The sequence below is a fragment of the Ammospiza caudacuta genome, chromosome 14 (genome assembly GCF_027887145.1).
Source record: "Ammospiza caudacuta isolate bAmmCau1 chromosome 14, bAmmCau1.pri, whole genome shotgun sequence".
NCBI classification, from domain to species: Eukaryota; Metazoa; Chordata; class Aves; order Passeriformes; family Passerellidae; genus Ammospiza; species Ammospiza caudacuta.
Window position 1 is genome coordinate 10,237,630 of NC_080606.1, and position 16,405 is coordinate 10,254,034.

At 39.7% G+C, this 16,405-nt stretch overlaps 1 protein-coding gene across 1 annotated transcript in view; it reads left to right on the forward strand.

Moving 5' to 3' along the window:
* TENM1 (teneurin transmembrane protein 1) overlaps nt 1-16,405 on the forward strand; it is a 302,334-nt gene that overhangs the window by 195,076 nt on the left and 90,853 nt on the right. Inside the window, exons 12-14 of the mRNA XM_058814332.1 lie at nt 12,406-12,591; nt 13,686-13,709; nt 15,967-16,113. Of these exons, the coding sequence (XP_058670315.1) occupies nt 12,406-12,591; nt 13,686-13,709; nt 15,967-16,113 (357 nt within the window). The remainder of the gene's footprint in view (nt 1-12,405; nt 12,592-13,685; nt 13,710-15,966; nt 16,114-16,405) is intronic.

The following is a 16,405-nucleotide window of genomic DNA, read 5'->3' on the forward strand; positions in this document are numbered from 1 at the left end:
GGCTTACCCAGGAGGGAGATAGCCAAATTGCTCTGGTGATGGCAAAATGGTTCTGTTTATCCTCCACTCTGGAGGCAGACAGAGCCTTTCCTCTCTGTCTGTATGGCATTGTGCCTCTACAGGGAGTCCATCCCGTCAGGAATGTCCCTCTCACTGTGCTTTGTGCTAGGCCAGCCCCAGGGGAGGGCTGCTCCTTAGGATCCTTGAGCAGCCCTGGTGCAAGGTCCTGCAGATTGCAAAACTAGAGCTCCTAACATAAAGCTGCTGTCATAATCTAGTAGCAAAACCTGGTGAGTAAGTGGGATTTCAGTAGCAACTCAGTGCTGAAGTGGTTCAAGGACCTTTGAATTAAGTACGGTAAGCAAGGGGTTTAAGGGTGTATATTTACAGTTAAATGCCTGCCTCCCTCTTTTACATCTCAGCCTTATCACCTGCACAGAACTCAATGTGCTGAACAGGGGTTAAGAACCATGCTGAAACAACTGACAGGGTAGAGGATGGAAAGGTCTTTCATGAACAGTCTGTATTAAAGAAAATGTCAAGATGGATATTCTGATTTTGGAAAGCTTGTACTCCACAATAACCCTTTGTAAAAGAGGACTCTGAAGTAGAGGAGCTGTGGGAGAGTTCTGCTGCAGTAGAGGGAGAAAAGTAGCCCAGATGAACAACAGAACAGGAATGACATAGGAAATCTTCCACTTTTAATTTGCTAAGCTGAATCCAAAGATGAAACTCTCACAAATTATCCATACCACCATGGTTTAAAGGAGGGCTCTTGTGTTAGAGTGACCTTCTGTTTCCTCACAGCTGAAAAAGCACAAATGGGAATTGTAAGAGCAAGGATACAAAAGAGCAATAGAACTAGAGGTTTTGTCCTTCAGTGAATTTTGGAGCAACTATTGTGCAAAATGTGCTGCATCAGTCCCTAAAAGGCAGATATTTATAATATTTTTTTGTTGTCATGGTAAGTGTTGTACAAAAATAGCTGTCATTTCAACATATTTATGCAGCAGAGTCTGTGAATCTTAACTTCCCCTGAAAGAAGGCAACTGCTATTGGTAGAAGTCAAACCCATGAGAACTTCCCTACATAATGCATTTCTAAGGGTTTTGGTTGTGTGTATTGTTGCAAGGGTAATATCTGTAGACATGTAAGGATTTCCCAGTCGCTGCCCTCTTTAAGGACATTTGCTTAAATATGTTTAAATAAAATTCAATTTGTAATAATTATCCAACTATTTAAATGGCAATGGGGCAAAAACTCCTTGTTTATTGTAGCTACAGTGTACATTCAGGTATGTCATTGTTCAGTCCAGGAAGCCTTGGCTATTTTATAAAGAGATTGTTAAAATAGTGTCTATCACCTTGGGATCCAAAATCATTTTCTGATGGAGTGCAGAGTGCTGATTGTTCACATGACACGTGATTGTTAACTCCTGCTCTGGTCCCACATATGGTGAATTCAAAAATGCCCTGAAGAAGGGTGTCCAGCCTGGTGGTGCCTCTGCCAGCTCTGAGGAGCTGGTACCAGGCTCCACAGAGAAAATGCAAGTCATGAGCTGCACCTTTGGTTTGGCAGCAGTCGGGCAGGGAGCAGCTGCCAGATGCATGCTGCTATTTCTGTTTGTGCTGCTGACACAGAGGAAGTTATGGTTTATTTACTGGGAGCTGCTTTGTGTCTGCACTCACCTGCCCAGGCTCAGCTGTGAGCACAGGGACGTTTGCTCCCTGCCTGTGGATGGACACAGTGTTCATGGGCAGATGCTGAGTGCTGTGGAAGTTGTGCTAATTGAGGCTGCACTCCTTGATTTTGTGCAAGAGCTTGTCATGCCTCACTGCTGAGTTTGTCCAAGGAATTGTTTATTTGTGCTAAAATGGGAGGAAGCAAGGCCAGCTTCTTCATCTGCTTTTGCCTGTGAACCTAAGATGTTACTTAGAAGCTGGTAATGACTTTTGATTTCTCACAATAGTTTTTCTTGTGATACAGATTGATTGTTGGGAACACAAAGAGCCTTATTTTAGTTGATTCACTCTTTCATTGAATCATAGAATGACTTGGGTTTAAAGGCACCCTGCAACTTCCCTGCTGTGAACAGGGACATCTTCCACTAGATCAGGTTGCTCAGAGCCTCAACCAACCTGGCACTGAACACTTCCAGAGACGAGGCACCCACATTTCTCTGGACAGCCTGTGTCTGTGACTCACCACCCCCAGAGTTACGAATTTGTTCCTACCTAATCTAAACCTACTCTCTTTCAGTTTAAAGCCATTTCCCTGTGTCCTATCACTACATGCCTTTGTCCACTGTTCCTCTCCCTCCTTCTTGCTCCCTTCAGGTATTGGGAGGCCAGTTAGGTCACCCTGAAGCTTCTCTTTTCCAGGCTTGACATGATTTCCATCTGTCCATGTAGACCAGCTCTTCAGTGTAAAAAATAAGGTAAAAATCACATCCTTTTAAAAGCATTCAGTCCCAGTGCATAGATGTGTGTTCTGCAGATCATTATCCCCTTTCCTTCTGAGTGCTAGCTCTGTGTCTGATTTGGGCAACAATGGCATCTCTGTCACTTTTGGGCTGCAATTGCTTTTACAGAGCTGAATCTGAATAGCTGTTTCTCTCATACATTGAGAAGTATTGCCAATTTCAGCATATTTAGCTCTTTCAAATAGGATAAGTAAAATATATCTTCATTACTAAAGTCAGCAAGTACATCCAACATGCAGAGCACAGACCAGCACAATTTTTGTGAGTGGACCCATATCCAAACATCATCCTGTAAGCCAGTGAATTAAAGATGGTGCCTACTTGTTGCAAATAATGCTTAAATAAATCATTACTTCTTTACTGGATATCAGTAATCAAACTTAGTAATTGAATAATTGTGGAAAGATTTATATTCTGAGCAGAGCCTGAATCAGTGTTAACAATCATTGTTCTGTGTACCACAGAAGATTTAGTGCTTATATAGACATATTCTGATGTCCTCAGACAATCTGGTGAACTGCTGAAAATAGGTGTCTCAAAACCTTTATTTTCTTTTGATGCTATATTAGTTCAGGCTGTACCTGGGAGACAGCTATAGTGTATGAACCTACTGAGCCTTCTCTTTGCCTATTTCTCTTTTCTCCACAAAGTCATGGTTGTTCTCCATGTTCCACATGGTTATCACAGGCTTCATGCCTTCCCTGATTCTTGTGGTCTGTCACTTGCTCAACAGGTTTCCCATTTTTCCTGCACAACTGGCTTTTCAGTCCAAGGACCTGTGAATTGCATTTCCCCTCTGTGAGTGAGCACAAAGGCATTGCTTTCATCTCACTCATCACAGCTCATAACAGATTGTTCTGGACTGCTTTCATACCAATCTCCTGATCAAACAAAATATCCAACAGGGTAGACGTTGCACAGCACTTCTCTTGTGGTTCTTGGGGTGTTGCAGAGGATTTCAGAGCTTGTTACTCAGAGTATAAGTCTCCAGTGATGACTGACATCTCACTGCTGTGCTACAAGTACAACTTGAAATTAAACAGTGAAGACAAATTATAAAACAGGACCAAATTTGACAAGGAAACTCCACATTTACTTGGGCAACAATATTTTAAAAATGTCCTGGTCAGATGTGCTTCTCCTTGCCCTGTGTCAGTCTAATCTTCCTTGCTATTAAGTTACACTTCTGCTCATTTATTTTAAACATTGCCCACACTGGCCTCATCCAACCTGCCAACCTGTATCATCTCTAGAAATGAGACAAGTTCTGCAGCTGAAGTCTCTTGTGTGGCAAGCCCAGCATAGTTGTGTTCTCCTTTACACCAGTGCTGTGGCTGGGTAAACAGAGATGTTCCCAGTGTCAAATGAGGAATTCTTTTCAGTGGTATCAATTTTCAGTGCTCTGGCTGCCTGAAATGAAATATCTGTTAGTATGTTTACCATTACCAGTCCAGCTTCTTCAGGCTGTATTGATTAAATTTTTGTACTGTAAAAATACCATTTTGAACCCCAGCAAAATCGATATAGAGTGAGGTTTTATATATATATAAATTGGATTTGGATCAGGAAGAAAATCTTCATCAGATGAGAAATAAAGCTGGGTGAAAAAAGTGTGATAAAAGATCTCAGAAGAGGAAAAAGTTGCTCTGTCATTTCCCCAGCCTCTCTTGTATTTGCCCTCTAGACTTTTCTGTCTGTCCAATGATTACTTTTCTACAAATAAATTTTCAAGCAAATTGAGGCTTCCAGTTTCAAAAAGATACTTGTAAATAGATGTAGCATTATCAGAACCTACCTTAAAGGGCTTTTTAAATGCAATTGCATTCATATATTTTGTGATACTCGGTAGTGCTAATGGCAACCTTCCTACTGGAGGCCAGAAGAGTTATTTATAGAGTACCTAATGCATCAAGAATAAGTTCAATGAGATGATGGAAGGATTATTTCCAGAGAGCAATTAAAACCACCACTTTATGGGTAGTAAAACATTGTGAGTAACCAACAGTGAGGATATGGCATTTCAGTTCCAGTGGGTTTATTTTATATGTTGTGGCCTGTGGTGAGAAGATAAGAAAGGTAGTTAGGTAACTGCAAGGCAAGCCTCCAGAAAGGTTTTATACATAGAACTTAGAGTAGGAAGGTTAAAAATTAATTAATGTTTGGGGAATGAAGAAGTTTTGGGGAAGTTTTACCTTTGGTAGATATAGTTGATGGTTGTGTGTTGTAGAATTTTGTTCAAACATGGCTCATAGAAAGAGGCCATGAAAATATACGGCTGATGGAAAAGTAAAAGGCAGATGAAAGCAGCAATTCTCAAGCCTGTTTCTATAAACAACAAAGTTCTCAGGCACATTTCTATAAACAACAAAGTTCTCAGGCATATTTCTGTAAACAACAAAGTTCTCAGGCTGTTTTTTCATAACAGGTAAAAATTCTGTCCTTGGCCGGTATGGGAAAGCAAAAGTAACAAACCACAGGTATTGAAAACAAAAGGAGGGGTTGATGTCTAATCTGTAACCTATGATGAGCTCGGGTTTTGCAATATGTATGAACTTAATTAACACCGTTATAAAATGTGCATGGTTGGATCAATAAATTGGAGTTCCGTGCTGATCAGAGGATGGGTCATCTCCCTTCACTTCCACAGTTGTGCAATAATTTTGTTTGACTTATCCCAAATAAGTCAGGGCTTCATGAAGTTTAGATTCCCCCCCCCCATTTATTTTCTGATTTACTGGCTATTCAATAGTCCTTTTCTGCAACTCTTGTCTCTCTGAGAAAGACCCAACCTCCTGAAATGCCTCTTTGCCTCCTGGTAGAACAGCTCCTGAGATAATACTGAGCAAAACATAAAGAGTGCCTGGGCCAGTCCTTTACTCAGATTTCAGCTGTGCTGGTTTGGTTTTTTTTAAATGCTAGTGAGACCACACAAAAGTTTATTTTCTGGAATCACTAATTCATTTCATAACAAAACCCAGCAATCTACTGAAGAGAAAATAGAAACAGGTTATCAGTCATGCATGAAAGAGAGTACTTAATATGAATTTAAGTATTAGGAGACATCAAGAAGGCATAAGGAAAAAATGGTATTTGAGGGGGCTAAGGCATGTCCATATTTGTGTAATTCATGGAAAGCTGTAAATAGTTGGAATAGGTTATGAACCTCTCTAACATTGTTCAGAGCCAGAAATGAGGGCAGATGCAATTTAGAGTTGGACTTGGTTTCTTCTTAAGATTTTTTCCAAATAATTCTTCCTTGGCTTAACATAGTTTTATATGCATGCTATAGTCTTGCTTCGTGACAGTGTCAGAAAGGATAAATATCAATAGCTGAATAAATTTAAGCATTCTAGTCTGATAACAGACTGTAATAGAAAAGTATTTCAGACAAATGTTTCAGGTCAGGTGAGATGAATCTCACTCTTTGAGTCTTTTGTTGAGATGGGCCACCATGTCCCACTTTGGGCAGGAAAGAATCTTTGGAAATGACTGTGAAAATTATTTTGGAGAGATATATGATAATAAATTCAATGCAATAGTTTTGCAGAAAGAGTTGCTTTGAATTTATTCACACAACGGTAGCACATTGTTGTGGTATTGTGAGGTGACCTTTAATATATTTCAGTGTCAGATATTAGCATGCAATGCATGAAGAGAAGAATAAGGAATGTTGCTGCAAGAGAAACTCAGATTGAGAGAATATTTTTTTGTGAAGATGGTCTGATAATGGTATGAATTGCCTGTCATAGTATAGCCCTGCTCTCTGTTGCTGGGAGCTTTTCAGTGATGCCAGGTATGATTTAATTTGAAATGATAATAAATGATCCTGTGAAGTCTTTTGCAGCTCTATTCTTTATAAATTTATGTTAAAATAGATCAGTCATTTGGGGATAATCTATCGTATTGATTTATTTCTGATGGCACTAAATTTCACATTAAGTTCTGTGGCAAGTTCCCATCACATGTTCCTCAGTGGTGTGGAGGATGGGGAAGAGATGGGCAACGCACCATTGCTGTCTCTCCACACAGGAACCTGATTTCAGTTTTCCAAAGGGAACATGTTCACAAAACCTGGCAGCTGACAGAGGAGAACTTCAGCATTAATGTTTTGAAGACATTTGCAAATCCCTTTGATTTCCATCTCAAGCTTGAAGACACTGACTAAAGCCATGTAGTACTGCTGTACCCCTGAAAAAGCTTTCCCTTGCTTGGTCATAGGTCACAGAATGGTTTGGGTTAGAAGGGATCTTAAAGATGATCCAATTCCAACTCCCCTGCCATGGGCAAGGGCATCTTCCACAAAACCAGGATGCTCCAAGCCCCATCCAGCCTGGCCTTGAACACTTCCAGGGATGGTTTATTGGCATAGCTGTGGCTGACTAAGAATGTTCAAAATTACATGCATAACTAATGTTCTGTGACACTGCTGGGAAAGCCAAGATCAGATGCACTTAACATCCAGATTGCCAAAGAAATTTATGTAAATTGGGAAAATAACATAAGCTGTACCAAAAAAATAACATCTCTTCTAGTACAAATATGTACAATTTGATGTCTGCATGAAAGCTCTACTTTGCACTCCTAGGTAACCTTCTTTAAGGAGAACAAATTTCCATAAGTTTTTAAAGAAAAAAAAAAAGCTCAAATGCTTTTGAAACTCCTAAAACTTTACATTTTTGAACTTTCTTGTGGTGTAAAAAATTATATTAATAAGTCAGTTGCTGAAAATAAAAGCTAGAACAGTGTTGTCTCCAGGACACAGCAGGAAGGTAATTTAAAACATGCAAACTTATTAAATGTAATGTATATTTAAAATGAAAAAACTTCTTTATTAGGGCTAGATAGGTGACTTTTTTGCTGCCTCTAGCAGTTAAGCTTATTGGGTGAAAGTCAGGGTAGATTAATTTCTAATCTTTATGGAAAACCACTTATTAAAAAATGGATAGCAAAATTATTAATATAATACTGAAAGTTTAGACTATCTGTAGAACAAGACTCACAACTGGACAAAAGTATAATGAGTATTTCATAGTATTTGGCCATTTTTGTTTACATATAGTTTTGTATTCCTAGCATGATTTTCTAGGAGTTATTTCTGACACATGTTGAATTAACATTAAAATCTTCCCTATCATTACAAATTATAAAATATTTAGCTTTAATTTCCCTTTTCATAACACATAAGTAGGAACTTATTATAAAACACATTTGAAAGAACTCATTGTTGACTTAGGTAATTAAAATGAAGAGTGTGGAGTGAATTTTTAATGCTTTTTAGATTAGCTCAGGAATGATCAACTATTTGTCTCCTCCTCAAGAATATGTACAAATAATGGTTCACAGCTCACATTTGCCTTTTTCCAAGAAATTAATGAGCATTCAGAATTAAGGGCATGTCAGTAAAAATTCTAGACTGAATTGAACATTTTTTAAATCTCTTCTTCATTAATTGGTGTGAGTCTGAGGACTTGGAATTTCAGATTTGATGCAAACTGTATTTGATGAAAGTCTGAGGAAGCTGCTGGGGTCAGCTGAGGCCATCCCCCGGCACTGTGCCAGCACAATGCTCACAGTGACTCTGCATGCCTGGGCTTTTTTCAAAACCAAAATTACCTTTCCAGGCCTGCATTTAGAGAACCTTGTTTGGATTTCAGAGTGTACAGGTACAAAAACTGCCACAGGGCCATGAATTACTATGAATTTGGGTGACTTGGTGTCCTGGGAACCCTGAAAATTGACATGTGCTGAGGAGTGGGGTCTCACAGACCAGCCTGCAGCCCAGCTTGGGCACAAGGTGTGCCCAGAGCTCAGGCAGGCAGGTGCATGTCCCACTAAACTGTGACACAGAGGAGTGGCAAGGAAGAGATGGGTTTGTGTAACCTAAACACCAACATGGTCGAGTAGCTAAGGTATTGTGAGCATGGCACTGTACATGGTAGGAATGAATGGCAATTAATGGAGCAGCACAAGTAAAGGCTTGTGATGTAATATACCTGAATCAACTAATCCAAACTGTTCCTCTTGTCACCTGCCTGCCTCCCTTGTTACCTTACAGAAGTCATCTCTTTGCTTGTGTCCTTTGCAGTCAGATGACGGCACAGCTTGTGGCTCCTCAGCAGGACAGTCTCTGTCCAGGCTGGGATTTGCATCTCCTCCCTTATCCTGCCTGTATGGCTGCTTTGATCTCTCCTTGGGCTGATTTAGCTCAGCTAGCTGGCAGGTATTAACCCAGGAAAATAAACTGAATAATTATCTGACAGTTCCATGATCTGAATCATCTCACCAGTTTCCCATGCTAAGTGCTAGGCAGGGATCACAGAGCCACGAGATGGATGGAGAGGAGGAAGAAGAGTGGAATAGCTGTTTCAGTCAGAGAAGACATTTTTGGCTGTCTCAGCTGCTTGCACTGACCCACAGCTCAAAGCTCTTTCACACTGTGCTGGCTCTGCTGCATTTTGTGGTGCTTTTGTGTCCTCTAGGACCAACTGCTTTGGAAGGAGGAAGATGCTCCCATGAACTGAACAGTTGCATGACTTGCTGTCCACCTTCACTTTTGTGTGAATTTTTGCCACATCAGCTTTATTTGAAGCTATTTACCTCGTTAAAGTTACTGTATAATTCCCCATTGCAGTTGGTCCCTGAGCACTCACTGGAGTATCTCATTTTGTCCAGTCTCTGGCAGAAACCCTCAATACAAACACAAATGCTAATGTGGCTCCCTGCTACACAAAGGTTTCTGGGCTTGTTTATCTGCAGGAGGAGTTAAGAAATAGTTTTGCATTTAAAAGCAGGACAACCTGAACTGATAATCCTTTTTTTGATCTTAGTTGTTTGAATTAGCTGTGGATTAAAGCTGCATGTTCTACCACAGCATTAATAGGATGACATTAGGCTTGATTTCCTGGCTTTGCATGAGAAGTCTGTGGAGAATCTTGGATTTACTTGGCAGAAGAATACATTATCATGGTAAACAGCACTTCTGAAGACTTATGAAATCACCAAAAAGAATGTAAGTGTCAAGGTTGCCTCAATGATGACAGAGTGTGAATTGGCTGAACTGCAGGTCAGCTAGGGTAGCTGAGGAGTGTCTGGTCCAAACTAAGAAACCTCATTTCATTACATCTTGTGCTTACAAAATTGGGCTTGGTTTTCATTAAAGATCATTTACACTCAATATTTTGGGGAAAAAATTCATTTTTAGAAGGAAATGCAATAACTAGGTAAGTTAATTTCGAGTATGATCTCGTGCTGGAAAACAGAACCAAAAAAAAGTAGCCTTATGAGTGAAAACTATATGTACTGACCTAGGATATTTTTTTATAAGATAGTAATCTAGTATCCACCCTTCATTAAGGATTAGGACCTTAAGTTGTGTTTAAACATTTTATTCCATGTGTAGGGAAAACATGGAAAACTTTTTAACAGTTTAGGTCTGTTTAACTTTTTGGTTTTAAAAGGGAAGTGTGTGCATGATCTATCCCTGTCCCTGTGGTAGGAATGTGCCTACATTGCCTTCAGCTCCATGCTGTTATTTCTTTTGTTTGTTTGGAAGATGAGTTTATCATGATCAGATTCTGTGGGGTAGTGCAGCCATGCATGCCATGTGTGGGAATGTGTTCAAGGTTTTCCACAGCTGGTTTTTGGGTCTGTTTACAGACAGAGAAGAGGCAGGAACTGCTAGCACTGCTGACAGGGTCAGAAGCTCTATGCATTGCTTGGTTTCCCCACTTCAGCCATTGCCAATTCTGTATTCCAATGCCTACAGTCTTCCCTGAAGTTTTGGAATCAGTTGAACTAAGCCAGTCCCAAAGCTGCAAAGGTGTGTGTAGTAGAATGTCAATCCAGAGGATCAAAATGACCATCAGTTCCACCTACCTCAGTATATTGTAAACTACACAATATTTCTTAATATCCTCTTAACAATCTTTTCCAGTTGAAGTAAAATATCAAAAGCAATAATTATAGTAAAATAGAGGGAGATCAGGGGAGATCAAGCTCAAACCTCTAGCAGCCTAAATTCTTAAAGTATTTGCTAGATTTAATTTTACGAGTAGACCGATGTCCAGGCTGGAACAATAGTTCAAATAAAACCAGTGATTCCCTGCCAGTCTGCTTGGGACTGATGCTTTTGTGATCTGATGGGATCAATTTACTTCCTAAACATAGGAGCAAGTATTTGGACATCTTCAGTACCAATGGAATAACAAAGCAAGTCCTCCTATAGTCCTCCAGGCAATCTCCCTGGTTTCCAAGGAACAAGCAAGTAGCAAAACAAAAGAGCCAAGACAAATTATGCAGCAAGGAAAAAGAAATCCTTTCCAGTACCTGCAGGCAGGCAGTCCAAGGCATGAAGCAGTAGATGAATATATGATCAGTAGGCAGCAATCAAGACTTTCTAAGGTATAATGCCCCAGACTCTGCACAGTTTTTCATTTCAATATAATAGAGCAGTCTCTTTTCTTGTCTTACATACTGTTTTTCAGGAATATCATAGAATCATGTCCTCATTCCTAAGGACAATACTATGCAGTTGCTTTTACTGAATTTTGTGTGATGTTCTTTACCGTGCCTTCTGCTTCTGAATTTGAGTTGGACAATGCTCTTGCAGTTTGTCACTCACCCATCTTTTTAATTGTGCACTGTGCTCTCGCCCTGGCTATTACCAAAAATAAGGGCTAAGCTCTCACTCAAGACAGAGCCCAGCATGTCTTTGATGTCACTGTGCTGTTCCAGTTCTGTACTGCTTTTTTCTTCATGTTAAAATGATTGGAAGATAAGGTTTCAATTTAAACTTTAAAAACTTTTCTTGGTATGTAAGTGACAGCATTTGTCGCTACAAATGCTTTTAAGGGTGTTTATATACAATACTTCCAAGATCTAAATGATCATTGTTTAAATCTGTCAAGGGAAAAATCCTGCCACAACTAAATATGTAGCACTGACATTTGAAATGGGAGTAGACATGAGTGTTTGGCTTATCCTTTAAGTGTTATCAGCTGCTTTCTGAGAGGAAGAAGGAAGAGACATTTCTGTAGCAGGTTAATTACAGGATAACAAGCAAATCCTGTGTCTTTACAATAATTATACTAAATAAATTCAAACTACATGGAACCTTTCTATAATGAAACCATTCTTCTCACGCAACAACTTTAGTATACACATAAGCAGAATTGCAATTAGCATATGGTGGTGTATTGAAACAATTCAGGACTTTCATATCACTTCACAATCAGGGCTCTTCTACAGTGCCCAGGTAGAGAAATCTTCCAAGGGCAATGAAGGAGGTGTTACTTGAAACAGCTTTCCTGGTTTCTTAGCAGTTGACTCATGAAGGTCAGGAAGGAAAAAAAAAAGTCTGAATCCTTGAAAGCCATTTTAGAACTGGGGGGATCTGAATGGCCTGTAAGTCATGTCATGTTGCATGCTGCTGTCAGAGTGAGGTGCTTGCCTCATCTCTTACTCCTTTTGTGGTGGCTCTCTGTCCTACAAGTGAAAGCCATTTTGTCATCACTACAGACATTTGAATATCTGTAAGATTGGTTTGCATATATGCATTTTATGTGCTACTTTATTCTTTAGTTCAGTTCACAATATTTGAGTTTGTAAGAGATTTTAGAGCTGAGTCTCAGAAGATTTAGTCAAAAGATAGACTCTTTCATGTCATTGTTTTGTCTGCTTCACACCTATTACTCTACCCTTTGCAAAGCCAGCATTTGCAGTCCCCACCCCAAATAAATAAACGATAAATAACTGCTAAAGAAGGAGGCAGCCAGATTGCATAAGGTCAGTACTGAGTGATAAAATCCCATGTTTGATCCAGCTGAGGAGTGACATTCATACAGAAGTGAATTAGTCTTGATGCTAAGTCTATTTTCAGTATGGAAGCGCTGTTCCACGTGGTGTACTTTTGTTTTTCTGTGCAGAGCTGTGTACCCTGGACTGTGGCAGCCACGGTGTGTGCTCCAGAGGGATTTGCCAGTGTGAGGAGGGCTGGGTGGGACCCACCTGCGAAGAGCGGACCTGCCACTCGCACTGTGCCGAGCACGGGCAGTGCAAGGACGGCAAGTGTGAGTGCAGCCCAGGATGGGAAGGGGACCACTGCACCATTGGTAAGGGCCTTTTGTACCTCAAGAAATGAAATACATAAAATCTTAATCCAGTCCTACACAGATCACCATCATTCTGATTGAAATCTGTTTGGAAAAACTGAGACTCAGAATCCAGGCAGATGTGAAAAAGGTGCCTCTGCATTCTGTCCCACAGAACAGCAACATGGCACATCTCTCTCTGTAGATTATTAAAATTATTAAAACTTAATAACTTTTAAATTAATCTTTTATTTCCTGTGTAGAGGAAATAAGATATTGTTTTAAAAAACCACATAAAGGAAAGATAGCTCAGTCCTAGCATATCTTTGAGATGTGTTCATACGTAAATTTTGTAGTCAGGAAGGAAAAAAATGTTTAAAAACTAGAAGGTGTGAGGGAACAAAGCTACTATTTACCTTACATAATTCTTGCATTAAATATCTTGCCTTTCTGTCTGAAGATTTACATATTTTACTTACTGCTAATGGTGTTTTTCCTAGCACTGATTGCTAACTATATTCCTAATAAGGTAAAGCTTTCAGATCTTTTTAGAAGTCATTAGTCTACTATAAAAATGTAATAGTTATATTTTTAATGAAATTGAACATTTTTTTGCAAAGTCTAAGAGTGTTTCTCCCTGAAATGTCCCAAAGTGAGATCATCTTCTAATTTTCAGAGATTAGCAGCATAAGGTCTCATATTTGTTTCTTGAAAAAAAATCTAGAATGTGTTATCTTTATCTGGAGCATTTTAACATAATTCATTCCCTAGCTCTAGAATTCACTAGATCAAGAATTAGGTTTGTGATGGAGGAACAGCCTAATTTTCTGAAGATTGTTTAGAGCAAATCTAGAGAAGGACCAAAATACTTAAGATAAAAAGACCTGCTGTTCACACAGTGAACAGGCAGTGCCAGGTGTGGTCCCTGCACGCTTGTCATCAAATGGAGAACGATCACAAACACAATGCTCTGGTCACAGCAGCAGGAATAGATCTGCCTGCAGGAAGAGGGAGACATTTTATATCTAACCCCCAGGTGTCAAGCCATAAGCAAATGTATTTTCATTTGGTACAGAAGTTTGATCCATCTCAGTTTTGTTCTTTTCTTTTTTAAGCTCACTACTTAGATGCTGTTCAAGGTAAGTTTTTCGTGTCAGCATTCTAAAAAATAATGAAAATACACAAAAGTATTGGGAATGGAGTGTTTTCTGTTACTCATTTTGTTTGAGCTTCTGTACTGCTAGGTTCCCAGAATAGATGACACATTTGTTTATGGAAATATATATAGATATATATGCACACACAGAGATTTACAGCAGAAAGTGCAGTTTTTAATAAGTAATGTGCTCAATTCATTTGCAAAGTTGTACCAATGTAAGCATGTTTTACAGGGCCATCTGATGTGCTGTGTTAGGCAAATCCATTTTTTGCTCTTGTTTACCATCCAAAGTAATGCCAGAGCTGAGGACTTGCTAAAAAGCTTGTGTTGATACTGTCTCCCATGAGAAGTAAAAAAAGTATTGTTTTGTCATTTATGCTTGAAGTAAGTTTCTTTTGCTAGAGCAATGCTCTCGTTTTCTAAAGCTGTCTGTGCCAGATGTGATCTAGTTCTCTTCAAATCATTTGATACAAGAGTTAAGTTTGATGTTGCTTTGTGTTTGGTGCTGTTCATTTGATTCCTGTGCATTGCTGTAGGTCCTGCTCGTTCATGTCAGTGTGAGAACCTTCCCAGTGTGACAGCACTCCCTGTGCCTGCCCCACACCAGTGGTGCACAGCCCCTCCCAAAAATGCTGCTCACTGAAGCACCAAAATAACCACGAGTTCAGAAAGACCTCAGTGCTTATTTTCTGTTTCTTGTTTTATTTCTTTGGAATTAGATAATAATAAAAGCACATAAGCATTCATTTTATTGCATTTATAGACTTAGGGGGTAACCATACACAGTAGCAAAATGTAATAATGCACAAGAAATTAATTAACTCATCAGGACAGTGATTGAAAGTGGAAAAACGTCCACATTACCCAAAAAAGCTCTCACATCCTGCCCTTTCCCCAACTCCCTGAAAGAGGCTTTTACTGTATCTTGGTGGTTGCCAAGTTCATGTTGTTTTGGAGTAGCATCTTCCATAACTCAGTGTGAGAAAATGGTGCCACCCATCTCCAGTTTTTCTGAGCAAGAGAGTCAGACTCTCTGATCCCTCTGTTTGCAGATGTGATTGATAGACTGTGCCAAGGGTGTGAAGGAGGGAGATCATGTGTCTCATGTAAAGTTACCAGGAAATGTGCTGCATGTGGGGCTGTGAATCACAGCCTGACAGACCAGATTCTCCAACTGGCTCCTCCAAACTCCAATTGAAGCATCTCAGGGCTGTCAAGCACTGATTCTTCTCTCCTCCTCAAAAATGCCCTCTCCTTGATAACACCTATGTGTTGATGATCAGTATCAGGTGCACAGGGGCTTTCAGACCCTGTATGTCCATGCTGGCAAAAAGAAAGGAGCCAGTTTAGAATTGGTGCCAGTCACTCTGTCAGTCTTACTGCCAAGCTTTATCCATTGTCCTTTGGCTCCATGTGTGACATGGTGAGGATCTGAGATATGTCTGAGCTGGCACTGCACCATGCACGCAGATGGACATGAGTGTACACATCCAGGAGACCATTCCTCTCTAACTCTTACAGGCAGGAAATCTAGATGTGAATGTCCAAATTACTACTGATTCAGAGCTTGCAAGTCTGTAATTGAGAGGATGCTACAGTCCTTGGTCCAGTTTTAGTCTAGAATCAGCACCACCAAGGGGCATGTGTTGGTCCTGTTGGAATTAGCTTTAAAGGAAGAGAGTGGAACAGGAAGGCAGAACTCTCTCAATTGCCTTCTGTGGGAAGAGTGTGTTGTAGCATAAATCAAATTGGCTTTTTCTCAGTCAGATGAGTATTTATGAACAGAATAAAAAGGTCACTTCCACTCCCTGCAATGTGTGGGATTATGTCCACAGATGCCAGTTTGTCATTTAGACAATGTTTTCCATGTGTATCTTTGATATAAATCTTGACTATGTGTGTGATATTGTTAGTGAACTATAGTTTATTTTTCAATAGAGAAAGAGATGGACATGACTTTATACCATGACTTTACTCACTTTACTCCTCTGCACAAAATATTAAACACTAAAAATCCTTATTCCTCACTGAGAAACTACTTTTGGGTAAGCAAAGGGAAGGACACAGTTGGGGATTTTTCCATATTTGGCCAGAAATGTAAGTGGCTCTCAAGCTGTGAACATTTGAAGGCAGCAAGTATAGTGCTAGAAGTAGGAATGTTAATGAATAATTGCAACTGCAAAATAAGAGAAAATATCCCTTCATGAAGGCTTTTTTTTTCATACTTTCTTTTTTAGATGGTTGCCCAGGTCTCTGTTATGGAAATGGGAGGTGCACTCTTGATCAGAATGGGTGGCACTGTGTTTGTCAAGTGGGCTGGAGTGGCTCAGGATGTAACGTTGTCATGGAAATGGTGTGTGCAGATAACCTGGACAATGATGGAGGTATGATACATAATTGATGTGTCTTTGTTTATCTGTCACATCCTTGACTGCCATTTAAATCCATAGTTTTGGTGTATGCTTTCCTTTTTATCACAAAATGTCAATGTTTGGCTGTTTGCTCAAGACAGTTTTTCCACTGACTTCATCTGAAGTAACACAGTGAGGACACAGACCCTTGAGCTGGATGCTACTGAAGGCAAAAAATATCTTTGGCCATATTTACCATCCCACTACTTGCTTTTTTTCTCATAAAAAGCAAAACAAAACAAAAGTTTAATATGTAATTTCCTGT